Source organism: Lontra canadensis, unplaced genomic scaffold (assembly GCF_010015895.1).
Source record: "Lontra canadensis isolate GAN:19392208 unplaced genomic scaffold, GSC_riverotter_1.0 scaffold69, whole genome shotgun sequence".
NCBI lineage: Eukaryota > Metazoa > Chordata > Mammalia > Carnivora > Mustelidae > Lontra > Lontra canadensis.
Genome location: NW_022631063.1, coordinates 4,004,212 through 4,021,378, shown reverse-complemented (window position 1 = coordinate 4,021,378; position 17,167 = coordinate 4,004,212). Strand labels below are relative to the sequence as shown.

Sequence of the window (17,167 nt, the reverse complement as noted above, 5' to 3'; positions counted from 1 at the left end):
TCTGCGCCACCTTGCGGCGATAATAACCTACTACATGTAGAAGCAGGTTTTTCTCTGCACGGGTCAGACCTCCAAAGAGCCGCATTGCGGGAACCGGCCTCTACACAACCGGGCAGAAAAGGGTGTCTTTCTCTGTAGCCAGCGATGGGAAACACTGTTCTTTTTCCTACTTCCTCCCCTATTTCCTTTATTCCTTCATTCTAAATCCTCGGACCCTCCCACCCGCGGTCCTTCCAGGGCCGTTCCCTCGTCTGAAACCCCTTCGCCTTCTGCGCCATTGGTCGCTCCTTCTCTCCCGCAGCCGCCCTCAGCCCTTGCCGGGGGTCCACGCAATACCAACTCCCCCGCAGCCCCTCCTCCCCGCAAATCCCTGCGTTGAGTGCCCGCCCCCTGCCGCCGGCAACCAATGGCAGCGCGGCCCCGCCCCACCCCGCCCCTCCCGCCGCGTCCCAGAGCGCGAGCGGGGTTTGGGCCTGGGCCGCGGGGCCCTGAGACCCTGGCGCTTCCGCAGGCCTGTGGCGGGCGTTCGTCCCGGAGGCCTGCGACCCAGCCCTGTGGGAACCATGGATTCGCAGGGGCTGAAGGTGAGAGGGCCGCGGGCTTGGACTCGAGCAGCCTTTGCGGGTGGCGTGGGACCTGGGGAGGGGCAGAATTAACGAGGGCGTCGTTACCCTGCTGTGCTTTTGCTGCCCCCGTTCGCCAGCTGCCCCAGTTCGTGGCTGCATCACCTGCGCCGCTCCGTGGGCCCTGCTTTGAAATCTCGAGGTCTAGCCAAGCTGCTAAGGAATTGCCGTTAGGGGGCTTGTCCCACCCGGTCTGTGGTTACTTTTACTTTGCATCCCGTGGTCTCAGAAAGCTTGGTCGACGAGTCACACTTACTGTGCCTCCCGGTGCGATATTAAGGACTTCGTTAAGCAAGCTAGTGTCAGTAAACCGGTTGGACAGAAAGGGGCGCGTAAAGATTACATGAAAAACAAAGACACAGGCTTGAAAATGGAAGAGTGTTTGGGGATGATGGTCTTCTTTATCTGTCACTGATTCATCTGTGAAGCAAATGTTTTATGAGGGACCCCTTAAGAAATGAGGATCTAAAAACAGGGACAGGAGGCTTGAAAATCAGAAGTTTCTTTGTAGGAAGGTAGACTTCTCCGTTTGTTCACTGATTACTTGTTCAGCGTGTTGATGGAGGGCTCACTCTATGGCCACTAGAAGCTGGAGATAGTGATGAGCAGAACTGAACAAATAAACAACAATTACCGACAGATATTTTTTGAATACAGGCTATATTGCTGGCACTATTCTAAGCCCTGAAGATAATATATGCCCTTCAATATTAAAACTAAGAAAACTTCTCCCAGTCTTGGAGCTTACATTTGAGTAGGGGGAATCAGGCAGGTAGTAAAATGTTAGGTGGTGATAAGTGGAGGAAGGACAATTTGGAGGTGATAGGGAGCGCTGGAAGCTTTTTTGCCTGAGCTACATTATTTTCTGAGCCCTTTCCCCATCTCCTTAATTTTGTTTTCATCATTTTAACTTATCCTTTCCCCTACCACCCAATTGAACTCTTCAATAAAAACAGTTTCGTGCTAAATAGTTATGTTGATTCCTCATCACTTAGATTGGAGGAGCAAATCCAAGTCCGTAATATGAGGCCCTACTAGACCCTACCTTTCTCTCCAACCTCCGCATCCTATAATCGGTGTCTTAAGACTCTAAAACAGGGAATGGGAAACTTTTCCTATAAAGAGTCAAATAGTATATTATCTTGGGTTTTTCAGGCCATAGTATCTCCGTCCTCTAATCTGCCATTGTAGCCTGAAGGCAGCCATAGACATACTTAAACAAATGAGCACGACCCTGTTCCAATAAAACTTTATTCATGGACACTAAAATTTGAATTTCTTAAAATTTTCACGTTATGAGTAATTTTTTTCTTTATTTTCCCCCTCAACCATTTGAGAATGTACAAACCATTTTTGGTTTGCTGACCATATGAGGAGAGGTAGTGGACCGTAGTTTGCCAATCCCTGCTCTACAGTATAGAATGACATTCAGTCCTCTCCATGCCCCCATCCTTGTGTATCACTGCTGATTTCTTATGTCTGTTGTTGCAGTTCCCCTGCCTGGCTAAGTCCTTTGTCTTCCTCAAGGATCTCAAAAGGGAAATAGGGCGAATGTGTATGAGTGGAGGGAGAGTGAGGAGTTCACAAATCAAGAGGCACTTCTGAAGTCCTCCTGGAGGCTCTTTCCCTTAATTTTATTCTTCCATCCTCCAACACCCCAACCTCATTCTTCGACATCCCTAAAGCACTTTATGAACTCTTTTCTTGCTTGCATTGTATTTGTTAGTCTTTAGATTCTAGTCTCAGTTTCAGGAGAATTTAAACTTTTCTGGGTCAGGAACCATATCTTACTCATCTTCACATTCACAGCATCTAGCCCAGTGCCTGGTACTAGTAGGCAGTAAACGTTTGTTGGACTGAACAAACCAAGGAGTGGTAAGGTATGGAGAGTCGGAAGTAAGACTAGAGAAACACAAGAGTCTTACTGACTGGTTAGAATCACGGGGATTGGACAAACTGGAAGGATGAAATGACTTGATTTCAGGCTTGGGTAGCAGGGGAAAATGGAAAGATGAATCTGGAGGTTGGATGAGAGGTCTTGGTGGAATACTATGTTTTTTACTTAATCAGTATATGGGTTCAGAGGAACTTACTTTTTTTGGAGCTTTACAGCAGTATGATGTCATAATTAATCCTCACAATGATCTGTAAATAATTAACAGCATTGTACAAATGAGCAAACTAAGGTGCTGTAGGATGGACCAGAAGTTTAAAAACAGCTCTTTTCACCTTTTAACATCTGTGCCCTTTGTATGATATCTTTCAGGAGAGTTGTAGGTGCCTACATGCTGAACAGAAATCCTCAGTTGTGGCAAACTGAGAGGTCATCTGCGATCTTAAGGAAGGGCACTGGAGCAAAACTGCGCTTCACCGAAGTGTGCTGTGGGGGGCACAGGAAGTAGAGGGCAGTAACTGTAAGGAGGGAAGCTGAGTAAAAGTTACAGAGAATGTTTGCCTAACTGCTGTAGAGAAGCATGTGGACTGTAGCCTCCAGAAGCAACAGACCATAAAAAGCAGTGTAGACACTCATGTTTCAGTCCTGTCACTTGGTGTTCATCCTTATTTCTCACCCTTGCTGTACCAGCTGCAGAGTCAGAGGAGGTGAGGACGGGATGGCCCACATTGGTTAATGGAGGTGAATCAGGTGTACCACAGCCATAGTGAATCTGGCTTCCCTCTCTGATTAGGTTAGCAACTAAGCCTTAGTTATGATCCTGAGAAAAAGGTGTTAAGTATAGATGCAATTAATCAGAACTTAGTATCCCCTGGTACTAGATTTCTGCCATGTAAATCTAAATAATACAATTTTGAAAAGAGCTTAAAGATAGTTAATTTCCATTAAAAATCAGTTTGGATCATCTGTTCTTTGTTCTTACAGTTATTTGTTGTGGAACTCAGAAAACAAGACAACATTTGACAATGAATTTCTGAATTCACTTTGTCCTTACTATGTAATGCTATAACAACAAAATAGAAGCAAGATTTTTAAAAAAGAATCCTAAGGTTTGGCAATGGAAGGCTCTTATTATTCCTGTTTTTTGTCTGTTCCAATTTACTAAAACCTTTAAGAAAATGTGGACAAAGGCAAGAGGTGCAAGTAGCCTAATTTCAGTATTGTTAACAATTTAGAAAAAGAAGACTGAAATTATTAGGAAACGTTGAGTTTTTTCAAAAATTTTGTGTTCATTGTGTCTTGCATTCCTTACTGTTAAGTGCTAGCCTTTAACAATATTTCCAGGAACTTGGGAAAGAAAAAAAATTCTCATTATCTAATTTTAGATTATTCAAGATTTTAGATTAATATGTGTTTCTTATAGCATTTCAGAACAGCAAAGTCTCTTTTAACATTTAGTTCTTATTTCCTTTTAGACTTTGATTAATTACTATTGTCAAGAGAAATATTTCCATCATGTGTTACTTATTGCCAGTGAAGGAGTTAAGAGGTATGGCAATGACCCGGTGTTCAGGTTTTATCACGCCTATGGTACATTAATGGAAGGTACGTGCTAATTATTAAACCTGTTCCATACATTTTAAATTCATGTTTTGTACTATGAACAATTTTTCATGTTATCATTTTGATTTTCAGGTAAAACTCAAGAAGCTCTTCGCGAATTTGAGGCGATTAAAAATAAACAAGATGTATCACTTTGTTCTCTAATTGCACTGATATATGCCCATAAAATGAGTCCTAATCCAGGTATAGTATTTAAGTATAATGCTTAGGACAATTTTTTCTACTCAATTCATTTTGATTTTCTTCAATTAACTTTGCACTTAGTCTGATGATACTGTATTATAATTTTCTGTAGATACTATTTTATCAGTTTTTTTTTTTATCTTCCTGACAAGGTTACAGATTTATCAAGCACAAGAAATATGTGTCTTATATCCCTTTTATATTCCTTTATCTTACGGCAGAAGTTTCATTAATATATAGGGATCATTTGAATTCATATCAATTTGAATGTGTGTTAGCAATTATTGAGCAAAGGATAGCCCAAAAGAGGTATGTACAGAAATTGCTCTGCAGCAGCCTGCTTTATAGCTTGTTAAGTGCAAATCTATAGCTACATGCAATTTTTCTCTTCCCCTGTATCTTCAACTTCTTAGAGGCTTGTACACGTCCCCACAAGGGGGGTTGCTAGCTCTTAGAAGTTATTCAGTAACTTCTTATCCAGTAGTAGGTTAGGAAGTATAAGTACATAATAAAGAGAACTTAATGCATAAACCAGCAATTAAAATTGTGTGAACTGTGGCTCTTAATGGCGGAAGCAGAATATCATAGATAATAAAGAGGAAATAGTATTGTATTCTTTTATATACATTCACTAACAGCCAATAGCATTATGAATATAGATCGTGTTTTAGATAAATAGACAATAATCAGATGTCATAGAATTTTTTTTAATACTAGAAATTTTTTTTTCCTGAGTAAAGTATCACATACCTCCTTCACATACACTTGCACAGATCAACAAAAAGTTATTTAAAACATTAATATGTTTAACAGGTAAACAAATCTAATGATTAGGTACTTACTTTCTGCAAGGGACTATGTCAGATATAGTTAGAGAATACCAAAAAATTGTAAAAAGTGATCCATGACATCAAGTTTATAGTCCAGTGAAGAAAAGAAAATGTAGAACCCACAAAGGTTAAATGCTAATTTCGCTATTAAATAAAATTATGAGAAAACAAATGACTCCATAATTAACTGAAAACGGTATATACTATTAATCCATAGAAGAAGGCTGTGAAGGTTTTGTGAAAGATAGGGCCATAATCTGGTCCTTGAAGGACAAGTAGGATTTGAATATAAGGCATATTTGTCAGGCAAAATCGATGGGCAAATATGTGGAGGTTGTTCAGGGTTAGGTTCTTGTATGGATGGGTCTCTGATCCAGCAGGAGTGTGTTTAGGTGGAGCAGAGAATTGGCATCAAGAGATAAAGTCAGTAAATCTAAAAAAAAAAAAAAAAAATACAAAATATTTTCCTCTTAGAATCAAGTTTTCATTTAATTGGTTATTCTCGAGAGTGTTGGTTCTTTTGGGAAATTCCCAATATTCCCAAGAATATTGGAAATATTTCCAAGACACTAAAAAGATGAAGGCAGGAATACTGTTTAGAAACACCCGAGCACTGACTCTATACCGTAGATGATTGTGAGTGGGCATAAGCTCAGGAGGGACCAGATGTCCATCAGTATTGCCTAGGAAGGGCCTAGGTTGTTCATGCCCATTCTTCCTAAATGCTGACATAATTCCTGATTATGCATTAAGAACTTGAGCTGATATCTGGTAAGAGTCAGCTTTGTGCAGATGGTGTCACAGCTAACAAATGCCCCACTTGGGACATGGTGGACATCTGGCAGGAAAGTACAAATCCTGCCCCTGCCCTGATGAATTCTTGTTCTGTATCATGACTACTTAATGAAAACTTTCAAAGGGGTTCATGTATTTTCGAGGGTCTTATTGCCAAGCAATCTGTAGCCTTCCATAAACAGTTTTGTGAACTCAGAAAGTGGTTCCACATGTAAGTTTACAGTAGTACAGAGATAAAAGGAAGAGATATTACTGTTTTCTGGATGATCATTTCCAGAAAGGTAGTTGGTTAGAATCACAGCTTTCAATTTTGACATTTCTTATAACTTATTGAATAGCTGATCCTTATTCTGATTCAGTTCAGGGTTTGGAGCTCATTGACATTGGTATCCTAAGCACACACGTGATAGATTTAATGGTTAGAGATATTAGAGGTAGACCATCTTTTTAAGGGAGCAGCCAAGCATTTGGTATTAAACCATGTAAATAATAGTAATTATATTACCTTTTACTGGCCTATGACAACATCCAGGAATGTTTACATATTCTAGAATTAGATTAGGGAGTTGCGTAATTTGAGTACTATTCTTGGATTAACCCCTAATAATTTTAGAATCATTGCTAATTTTTCTAAGTCTTATTATTTTAAAATTTGCATATTTAGCCTTTAGATCTTGAGAATGACATAAATTGTAGAACTGTAGTGTATGTCGCAGGGATCATTAACCACACGTGGCTGCTGAGTACTTGACATGTATCTAGTTGGAGAAACTGAATTTTAAATTGAATTCTAATTAAATATGAATTTAAAACTGATGCTTGATTCAGTTATTAGAAAAGTTATGTTTGGGGGTGCCTAGGTGACTCAGTAGGTTAAGCCCCTGCCTTCGGCTCAGGTCATGATCCTGGAGTCCTGGGATTGAGTCCTGCATCGGGCTCTCTGCTCAGCAGGGAGCCTGCTTCCTCCTCTCTCTCTGCCTGCCTCTCTGCCTACTTGTGATCTCTGTCAAGTAAATAAATATAATCTTAAAAAAAAAAAAAAGAAAAGTTATGTTTGGAACAGTGAATATATGAATCTGCTGTTTTCAGCTATAAATTTTATGGAATCTATTTTTTTATTAAAGGTTTTTTAAATTTATTTCAGAGAGAGAGAGCAAGAAACAGAGGGCGGACAGAGGGAGAAGCAGCCTTCTGAGCAGAGTACCTGACATAGGGCTCGATCCTAGGACCCTGAGATCATAGCCTGAGCTTAAGGCAGATGCTTAACAGACTAAGCCAGCCACGCACCTCAAATCAAGTATTTTTAAAGAAAATTTAGCATTGTAATTGAGATACACTTTCTAATGACATATATCAGATTTTAAAAATTTAATAAGAGCAAAAGTGTCTCCATTTCATGTCAGTTTTGTGTTGGAATGAAAACTCAGATCTATTAGGTTAAATGTATTATTGAAATCAGTTGTATTTGTTTCTTTTTAACTTCTTTGATGTGGCTACTAGGAAATTTTAAATTACAAATATGGCTTATATTTTATTTCTATTAGTGGTGCTACAGAGAGAAGTACTGTATTCTGTGCTCTGTTAATTGACCCATTATAAACACTTCATCTAGAATCTAATTTTCATTTAATGCCTTTTTTCCCCTCCTAGATAGAGAAGCTATTCTGGAGTCAGATGCCAGAGTGAAGGAGCAACGTAAAGGAGCTGGGCCGAAAGATTTGTACCATGCAGGCTTATTTCTATGGCACATTGGCCGTCATGACAAGGCGAGAGAATATATTGACAGGATGATCAAAATGTCAAATGGCAGTAAAGAGGTAGCTGGGTTTCTTATTTTGAAACAGATGCACTACTAAAAGAAGTTCGTATTTTCAGTAGTATTCTTTGTTACTCTATTCTTATTTTATAAATAGCAGCTTTATTTCAGTATTTTATTATTTTGTAAAATTTTGATTGTCTAAGGTTGTTTGTTTTTATTCTGTTTATTAATTCATGAGAAGATCTCTCCCTGGTTGCTTTCCTCCCTTCTTTCCTTATCTCTGTCCTTTCCTCTCATTCCCCTCTTGAACTCTACATATAAGGCACTGATATTTGCACTAAGAATACAAAGATCAGGATTAAACTTTATTTACATGGATGGCTCAGTCTAATGGTGTCATAGAGCAGATACCCAGCTAATATTAGGAGAACTTTTGTAAGTGGTATGAGAGACATGTGATGAAAGTATAAAATAATAATTAACGGTTATTGCTCACTTACTTTGTGCTCGGCCTTGTACTAGTCTAAGGATTTAAGGGGAGATCACATCTATAAATGTAAGGAGAATGAGGAACAATTTCTTGAAGGCTGTAGCATTTGAGCTGAAACCTGAAAGATGGATACAGTTTCCAAATGCAAAGGTGATAGAAAAGGGAAGCAGGTACTCCCAAGGTGGGAAATAATAAGTGGAAATAAGAAAAACAAGGAGACTTGTTGGTTCTGGGTACAGTGAGAAGCTCCCATTTGACAGAAACACTGGGTGCATAGATAAAGAGGATGGAAGAAAAGCTTAGGGAGGTGGATTGGGACAAAGTGAAGGGCCTTGACAACTAGATACACATATTTATATCTAATTTGATAGGCACAGAGAGGTCATTGAGATTTTTAATCATGGCAGTGGTATTATTAGAGTGCAAATTCTTAAGACTGATTTATTGTTGGTTTATAGGATGAACTGGCCTGGGGAGATACTAGACTGCCGCCCCCAAAATGGTGGTACGTGCTTTCTGGCAGAAGGTTTTGAGGGCCTACACTAAAATATTGTACTGTGGGTATGACTTTGAAAATTATTAAATATCCTCAAGAGCTGTCAACTGTATAAATGGCAGGGCAAGATTTTGAGGTGTCAGATGTCAAGGATGTCTCTCTGAGGTCTTAAACCTGGATAGTTCAGAGACCAGTTAACATGAACAGAGAATGTTGGGATGAGAAGGTAATTTTGGGGGGGTAATATATTTGGTTCCAGACATGCTGTATCCATCTCAGGTGGAACAGTGAGATGGGGATAGTAGATGAGCTTTTAGAAAAAGAAAAGTTTAAAGAGGTATTGGACTAGAAAAAAGGCTGGGAATCATCCACACAGAGATAATAGTTAAAATGATTCAAATACAGACATTGAACTAGTGAGTAGAAACAGCATTTTTTTTAGGGGCACCCGGATACTCAATCAGTTAAACCTCTCACTTTGGGTCGGTTCACGATCCTGTGGTTTGGGATCCAGCCTGCATCTGGTTCCCTACTTAGGAAGGAGCCTGCTCTCTGTCTCCCTTTGCCCCCACCCTCACTTCTGCGCACACACGCACTCTCTCTCTCTCAAGTAAATAAAATCTTCAAAAAAAAAAAAAAAGAAATAGCTTTGTTATAATATTCATATGTCTTTTCAAGTGAAATACAGGGAGGTAAATATAATCTTAAAGATTTATAAATTTATGAGTAAACCTAGAAATTTTTTTTTTTTTTTTTTGACAGAGATCGCAAGTAGGCAGAGAGGCAGACAGAGAGAGAGGGGGAAGCAGGCTCCCCGCTGAGCAGAGAGCCCGATGCGGGGCTCGATCCCAGGACCCTGGGATCATGACCTGAGCCGAAGGCAGAGGCTTTAACCCACTGAGCCACCCAGGTGCCCCAAACCTAGAAATTTTTTGATAGAAGAACAGATTTCACAATGTTTTTGGCCACTGAAAAGTAAAGTAACCTATATCCGTCTTCTTTCTGAACCTATAAACCTTATAACCGACTGACTCATTGGCATTTCTGGAAGTAAACATCCATGACTTCTTGAATCTGATTTCTGCCATTTATCCCTTCATTTAAAACTCACTGGACTGGTCACAAGGATTAAGATAGTTGCCACATTATCTTAATTTTTAATATGTATCAAGCAAGACTCTTCTGTTCTTCCATCTTGGTTTACTTGGTCTGTTTGTCCAAAAAAGATTCTTGTTTGTGTATTGAATTACATGTTTAACAATTATTATTAATAACTTAGTAGCAAAATTCTGGGTAAGAATATTGATTATTCAGGATTAATGGAGTATTTGGCTAGTTAATGTTGATATTGAATACATTGTATCCTTAAAGTCTGAAATACATAACAGTCCCAAGACTCTAGGCTGGAAAGTGTTTAAAAACAGTTTTGCTGAACACTGTTTTAATTATTCATAACATTTTTTGGCAGAGTGATTTCTTGTTACTAATCACAAAAAAGGACATTAGGTTACCTCTTTCATCAACATTTATTTTGTTACCAATAAAATGGAAGTATGATTAGAATTTTTCATTCTACAGGGACAGGTTTTGAAAGCATGGCTTGATATCACAAGAGGAAAAGAACCTTATACTAAAAAAGCACTGAGATATTTTGAAGAGGGATTACAAGATGGAAATGATATTTTTGCTCTGCTGGGTAAGGTGAGTTGGAGGTGGGGTAAATAAATCATGTTTTAAAATTTATTCATAATCTGGGGCGCCTGGGTGGCTCAGTGGGTTAAAGCCTCTGCCTTCGGCTCAGGTCATGATCCCAGGGTCCTGGGATCGAGCCCCGCATCGGGCTCTCTGCTCAGTAGGGAGCCTGCTTCACTTCCTCTCTCTGCCTGCCTCTCTGCCTACCTGTGATCTCTCTCTGTCAAATAAATAAATAAAATCTTTAAAAATAAATAAATAAGTAAAATAAAATTTATTCATAATCTGTTCGAAACCCAACAAAACCGAGTAGCTCAAAAAAGGTACTAATTGTCATGTTACTTTTATCAGCTCTCAAATATAGGTGGTACTTGGATTTTATTTGTATAGGACAGTGAACAACAAACTAGAGAAATAGATTCCTTACCAAATTCCTGAATCTTGATTGGTTTTAATTGTTGTTGTTGGTGGTGGTTCCTATATTACTTACCCACTAAACATTTATATTTTGCCTAATATGTGCAAGGCATCACTGTCGATATAGGGATACCCTGAAGCAAAATAAAACTACTTGCTTTTATGGGGCTTATACTCTATTGTTGGAGTCAAACAATAAAATAAGTGAGAAAATTATGTAGTGTATTAGAAGGTGATAAGTGCAATGGAAAAAATCAGATAAAGGAGGAGATATAGAGCTCGGTTATGAATTTGTAGGTTTAAATGATGTGGTCAGAGAAAGTAACAGTTGAGCTGACACTTACACAGGAGGTGAGAGTTGAAGCTCTGTGGGCTCCAGTGGGAAACCATCACAAATAGAGGGGATAACAAGTTGAAATACCTTAAAGCATGTTCAGGGCATTGCTGGGAGGCCAGGAGATGAAAGTGGAATGAGCGAAGTGGAGGTTAGAAATGGAGGCTAGAGGAAAAGAAGGTGGATGTGGGTACAGGTGGGTGTGGGGTGAATGAGGAGAGGCAGGACTGATTGTATAAAGCCATTGGCTTTTAAAAAAAAATATTTTTATTAACATATAATGCATTATTTGCCCCAGGAGTACAGGTCTGTGAATTATCAGACTTTTCATTTGAACCAGGTAGATGGAAAGCCAATGGAAAAGAGAAATAATATGACCTGATTTACATTGTGAGGGATGAGCAGTTAATTGGCAGAGTCATTAGAGATCATTGGTAGTTATAAATGTATAATTCGGGCCCTTTCTTCAGTTCCATTGATGCCTTTAGAATGTCTTAAAATTTTTCAAATTTTTTTAACTTAACAGGAAATCAAATTCTATTTAATTATCTATTTAAATAATCATATTTCTTAATTATTAAATTATTAAATATGAATGATTATTATTAAATAATTTAATTATTTGTTTAAATTTATTTTATTAAATTTTAGGAAAACAGCTTGTTAGTTAAGTAGTAATTTGGGGGGATATAAAAGAGGATTATTAGTGTCTTGGCTGTTAATATCCCCTCATCACTCTTGTCAATTTCTGTGGCTTTTTGAGTTGTTGTTCAAATTGTTTAGATACGTGCCTCTAGTACAACTACTAGTATTCCAGCTGGTTGGAGTCAAGTTTTATCTAATGGCACTGCTAGAGGAATTGAGTGTTTATCAAGTTTTTAAAAAGTTTTTCATGATCATTTTTCCTCCTCCTTATTCCTTAAAGAAAACTAGTGATAATTTCCTCAGATGGGGCTATGTCAGGTATTAATATGGTTTAGGAGGGATTTACCTTTTTCCTCCAATACTTAAGATTGGTTCAAAATCTTTTTCTGATACAAACCATCCCAGTTATGTATTTATTTTTCAATTAATTCAATAGAGGATGTTTGCATTAGCCTAATTCCAACTTGGAATGATGTGAACCAAATACATAGCAAATTTAGTTTCATTTAATATGTGTGTGACATCCTATGGGAGGTGATGGTCTAAGGGAGTAATATATGTGTGGTCTTTTAACATGCTTTTCTTTTTTTATGTTACCAGCTATTTAGGCAGATTTTAAAGATACATGTAATTTGAAAAAATTCTCTGCATTAATCTTCAGCTTTCAGAGATTTTAATAATTTATCTTGACATAATGGCATTTTTGGATGGTTCTCAGACTTTCTTTAATTATATGGCAATATAATTATATGGGAATATACATGAAAATATAATCTTAAACCAGTTTTAGGATTATATTGCATCTTTTGAGATTGGATGCTCATTTTGAACTGAGATATTCCAGGACTAAATTTTTTTTTTTTAAGATTTTATTTATTTATTTGATAGAGGTCACAAGTAGGCAGAGAGACAGGCAGAGAGAGAGAAAGGGAAGCAGGCTACCTGCTGAGCAGAGAACCTGATGTGGGGCTCGATCCCAGGACCCTGGGATCATGACCTGAGCCGAAGGCTGAGGCTTTAACCCACTGAGCCACCCAGGCGCCCCTCCAGGACTAAATTTATTCCAGGACTAAATTCCAGGACTAAATAGATCTCAGAGCAAATTTTAAAAAAAACTTTGATATGTGATAAATATGCTTCATATCTTTTCTTAAACCACTAACTCTATAGCTTTATTTTTTCTGACTATAAAATTAATACACAGACATTGTAAAAAATACAATTCAGAAATATCTGAATTAAGAATAAATATCACCATTAGAGATAACCAGTTAAACTATTATAAATGACATCTCTTCATGTCAGTAAATATAGATCTACAAATCCACATAACCACCTAAAATTTCATTAAATGGATAGGTTATAATTTAATCCTGTATGGACATTTTGGTTATTTTTTTTTCTATTATATCTATTATAAATCTGCCATAAATATAATCTACATTGTTTTGTGACCTTACTCAATTATTTCCTTAAGATACTTCCTAGAACTGAAAATGTTGAGCTAGAAGGAGTTGTTTGAACTTTATTTTGCTTATTTTTAAAAGTCTTATCTTCTTTAGCCTGAAAGTATATTTTTTTTAAGATATAAAAATCTCCTCATTTTAGATGCTATTTGCAAATGTCCTGGAAATATTTTATTCTAAAAGGTAATTTTTCTATTCTAGTTATTTAAATTAGGGTTTTATTTTTTTTATTTTTTTTTTCATTGAATGAATAAAATAATTTTTTTTAAATTTTTTTTTAATTTTATTTTTTATAAACATATATTTTTTTTCCCCAGGGGTACAGGTCTGTGAATCTCCAGGTTTACACACTTCACAGCACTCACCATAGCACACACCCTACCCAATGTCCATAACGCCACCCCCCCTCCCAACCCCCTTCCCCCTAACAACCCTCTAAATTAGGGTTTTATAACAAAGTCATTTACATAAAATAGTTATAATGTTCTGTGATGTTTTAAAATTTTTGTTAAAAATTTGTTTTGTATTTCTCATTATTAAATAACTGTTCCTTACAGAAAAGTCAGAAAACAAAAATATAGAAAAATGTTAAATAGTAGTATTCTGCCTCTTCCAGGATAGCTGTTGTGAGAACCTCAGCATTAATGATCACAGTTTTGATGTAACTTTTTTTCTTCCATTAGGCACAATGCCTTGAGATGCGCCAGAATTATTCAGGTGCTCTGGACACTGTGAACCAGATAATAGTAAACTTTCCAAGTTTCCTTCCTGCTTTTGTAAAGAAAATGAAACTACAACTTGCCTTACAGGATTGGGACCAGACTGTTGAAACAGCACAGAGGTTAAGTAAAAAAAGATAATGCAAGTACCTTTGGATCTGGTTATACTTTCCAGGAAAAAAAAAAAATCTGTATTTTTTTATCATATTTTAAATTTGATTTTTTCAAACAATATAGAATTGAAGAACTTAACTTTGCATTGTTTTTAAAAACTGAACTTACTGATTTACATAAATGTCTGAATAGCTGTCCTAAGACACTCTTCAGTGGAAATGTCCCTGCCCTTGTGAAGCTCAGTTTCAAATGAGAGGAACCATGTAATAAGCAGAACAAGTAAGAAGTTATGTAGTATGTGAGAGTTATAAGTGCTATGGAGAAAAGATAAAGCTGGGAAGTGAAATAGGGAGTGTGGGGAGGGGTTCCATTTTATGGGATGGCAGTGAGCAGCTGACTTTTGAACTAAGGGAGCAAGCCATGCTTGCTTCCATGCCATGGAAGAAGACTTTGCAGAAAGAAGGAAAAACAAATGCAAAAACCTTGAGGCAAGGGGCGCCTGGGTGGCTCATTGGGTTGAAGCCTCTGCCTTCAGCTCAGGTCATGATCCCAGGGTCCTGGGATCAAGCCCCACATCGGGCTCTCTGCTCAGCAGGGAGCCTGCTTCCTCCTCTCTCTCTGCCTGCCTCTCTGCCTACTTGTGATCTCTCTGTCAAATAAATAAATAAAAATCTTTAAAAAACAAAACAAAACAACAACAAAAAAAAACCTTGAGGCAAAAGTTTGTGTGATGTTTTTAAGGAGTGGGAGGGAATAAAATGACTGGACAGCGAAGTCAGAGTAGAAGGATGGAGCCAGGGGAGCCAGGTTGTGGAAGGTCTTGGTCATCTTACGGACTTGGATTTTTCTTCTGAAGTGTGAAGTCATTGGAGGGTTCCTTTTCTTCCTCCTGATCTTCCTTTTTCTCCCTCCACCTGCTTCCCACTACTCCCACCTCTTTTGACGTGTAAGTTAAAGAACCCATCTTTTATCCTGTAGGTTTTCCATAAGAATTTTATTATTGCATGCCATATACTGTATAACTTATTGCTATCCTCTGACTTTCCTATAAATTGGTACTGGATATAGAGGCTTGGTTAGATTCATGTTCAATTTTTTATTTTCTATTTTTTTGCAATTACTAGTAAGTGGTGATGTGTTCTTTCATCAAAGGGACATAATCTTCACTTGTGTTTTTGTGGTCTTAGCAGAATATATCTTTTTTAAGAGTAGTGGGGGGAAGGGCAGAGATAGAGAATCCTAAGCAGCCTCCAACACCCAATGTGGGGCTTGATCTCATAGCCCTGAGACTATGACCTGAGCCAAAATCAAGAATTAGACACTTAACTGACTAAGCCACCCAGGCACCCTATTAGCAGAAATTTGTGCTCAGTACATAGGTGCTGTAGGATTAATGTGGTTATATCATTCTTTCTTCATTTCTTAGCTGGAGTACTATTAAAAGGAAAAAAAAAGATTCTAATTTACTGGTGGTTATCTGGTGTTATAATTCATTTAAGAAAAATTGGATAAATGCTTGAGTCTTTTATTTCTGGGTTTCAAAAAACCAAAAAAAAAGTTAAATATTCCCTGGCGTCCTACAGAGGTGACTGATTAGTAGTTTGGATTTGTTTATATGACATGGATTAAATTTGTATGTTTCTAACCATTTTGGTTATTATACTTGCTCAAATTGTCTCATCTTTGGCTCTTAGTAGCCTCTTCAAGTTAGTTCTCAGGCCCTTTTCATATGAACCTAGTAGTCTTTGATTGTTTCCTTGCTATTTGATAGAGAGCAAGATATACTAGGGCCAGGGGTGCCTGGGTGGCTCAGTCGTTAGGTGTCTGCCTTCAGCTCAGGTCATGATCCCAGGGTCCTGGGATCGAGCTCCACATCAGGCTCCCTGCTCAGTGGGAAGCTTGCTTCTCCCTCTCCCACTCCTCTGCTGTGTTCCCTCTCTTGCTGTATCTCTCTCTGTCAAATAAAATCTTTAAAAAAAAAAAAAAAAAAAGATATACTAGGGCCATTTTGTGTATTTACTACCCCAAACAGGTATTAGCCATCGTGGAATGCAATCTAACCCTTTAAGTGGGAAATGATATTTGAAGGCCACAATTTGGACATTAATAACTCTTTGATATTTATATTTTTCTAGATTTCTAGGCACTGTGTGTGAGTAAGGAGGTAAAGGGAGTATCAATATAATATATAAAAAATATATTTGTGGGGATGTGTGTAAAAACTAGACTTGTTATATAGTTTTTAAACTTGATTTTTCTTTTTTTTAAAGATCTATTTTAGGGGCGCCTGGGTGGCTCAGTGGGTTAAAGCCTCAGCCTTTGGCTCAGGTCATGATCCCAGGGTCCTGGATCGAGCCCCGCATCGGGCTCTCTGCTCGGCAGGAAGCCTGCTTTCCTTTCCCTCTCTCTGCCTGCCTTTCTGCCTACTTGTGATCTCTGTCTATCAAAGAAATAAATAAAATCTTTAAAAAAAAATAAAAGATTTATTTTAGAGAGAGAGAGAGAGTATGCGCGCATGGTGGGGAGGGGCAGAGGGAGAGGGAGAGAGAAACTCTAGCAGACTCAGGGCTGAGCATGGAGCCCGATGCAGGGCTTGATCTCACAGCCCTGAGATCATTACCTGAGCTGAAACCAAGAGTTGGACACTTAACCAACTGTGCCACACAGATACCCATACATTTGATTTTTCTTTAACTTAGTATTTTGTGGATGTTCTATTATATCCATTCACACAGATACACATAATTCTTTTTTAACAATGAAAACATCTATAAAGTAAACATACAGATAGTTTATATTTTCCCATAGGTAGACATTTAGGCCTACACACACACACACACACACACACATGTTTATACATGTAAGGTATATTTCTGGAGGATGATTTCCCAAATGAGGGATTAGTGAGTTAAAGGGAATCTTATTTGTTAGGGTAGGCTAAGCTCCTATAAAAAAATAGATATGAACACATAATGGAAATTTCCTTCTGATACGTAACTATTTTGAGTGTGTATAAATCCTGATCAGGCCGCCTTCCTCCACATCATCATTAAGGGACCTAATCCCTTTTTGTCTTGCAACTCTGCC

The 17,167-nt window shown here is 38.0% G+C and overlaps 1 protein-coding gene across 2 annotated transcripts in view; it reads left to right on the top strand.

Annotated features, from left to right (window-relative positions):
- The first annotated feature begins 503 nt into the window (after nucleotides 1-503).
- Nucleotides 504-17,167, top strand: part of TTC21B (tetratricopeptide repeat domain 21B) — a 77,570-nt gene continuing 60,906 nt past the window's right edge. Inside the window, exons 1-6 of one of the 2 annotated variants that reach the window (XM_032880351.1) lie at nucleotides 504-584; nucleotides 3,993-4,122; nucleotides 4,213-4,323; nucleotides 7,599-7,765; nucleotides 10,272-10,394; nucleotides 13,931-14,088. In XM_032880351.1, coding sequence (XP_032736242.1) covers nucleotides 564-584; nucleotides 3,993-4,122; nucleotides 4,213-4,323; nucleotides 7,599-7,765; nucleotides 10,272-10,394; nucleotides 13,931-14,088 — 710 coding nt within the window. In that variant the 5' untranslated portion in view covers nucleotides 504-563. Of the gene's footprint in view, nucleotides 585-3,992; nucleotides 4,123-4,212; nucleotides 4,324-7,598; nucleotides 7,766-10,271; nucleotides 10,395-13,930; nucleotides 14,089-14,153; nucleotides 14,360-17,167 lie in introns of those variants that run through there. The other variant, XM_032880352.1, reaches the window with a different exon arrangement.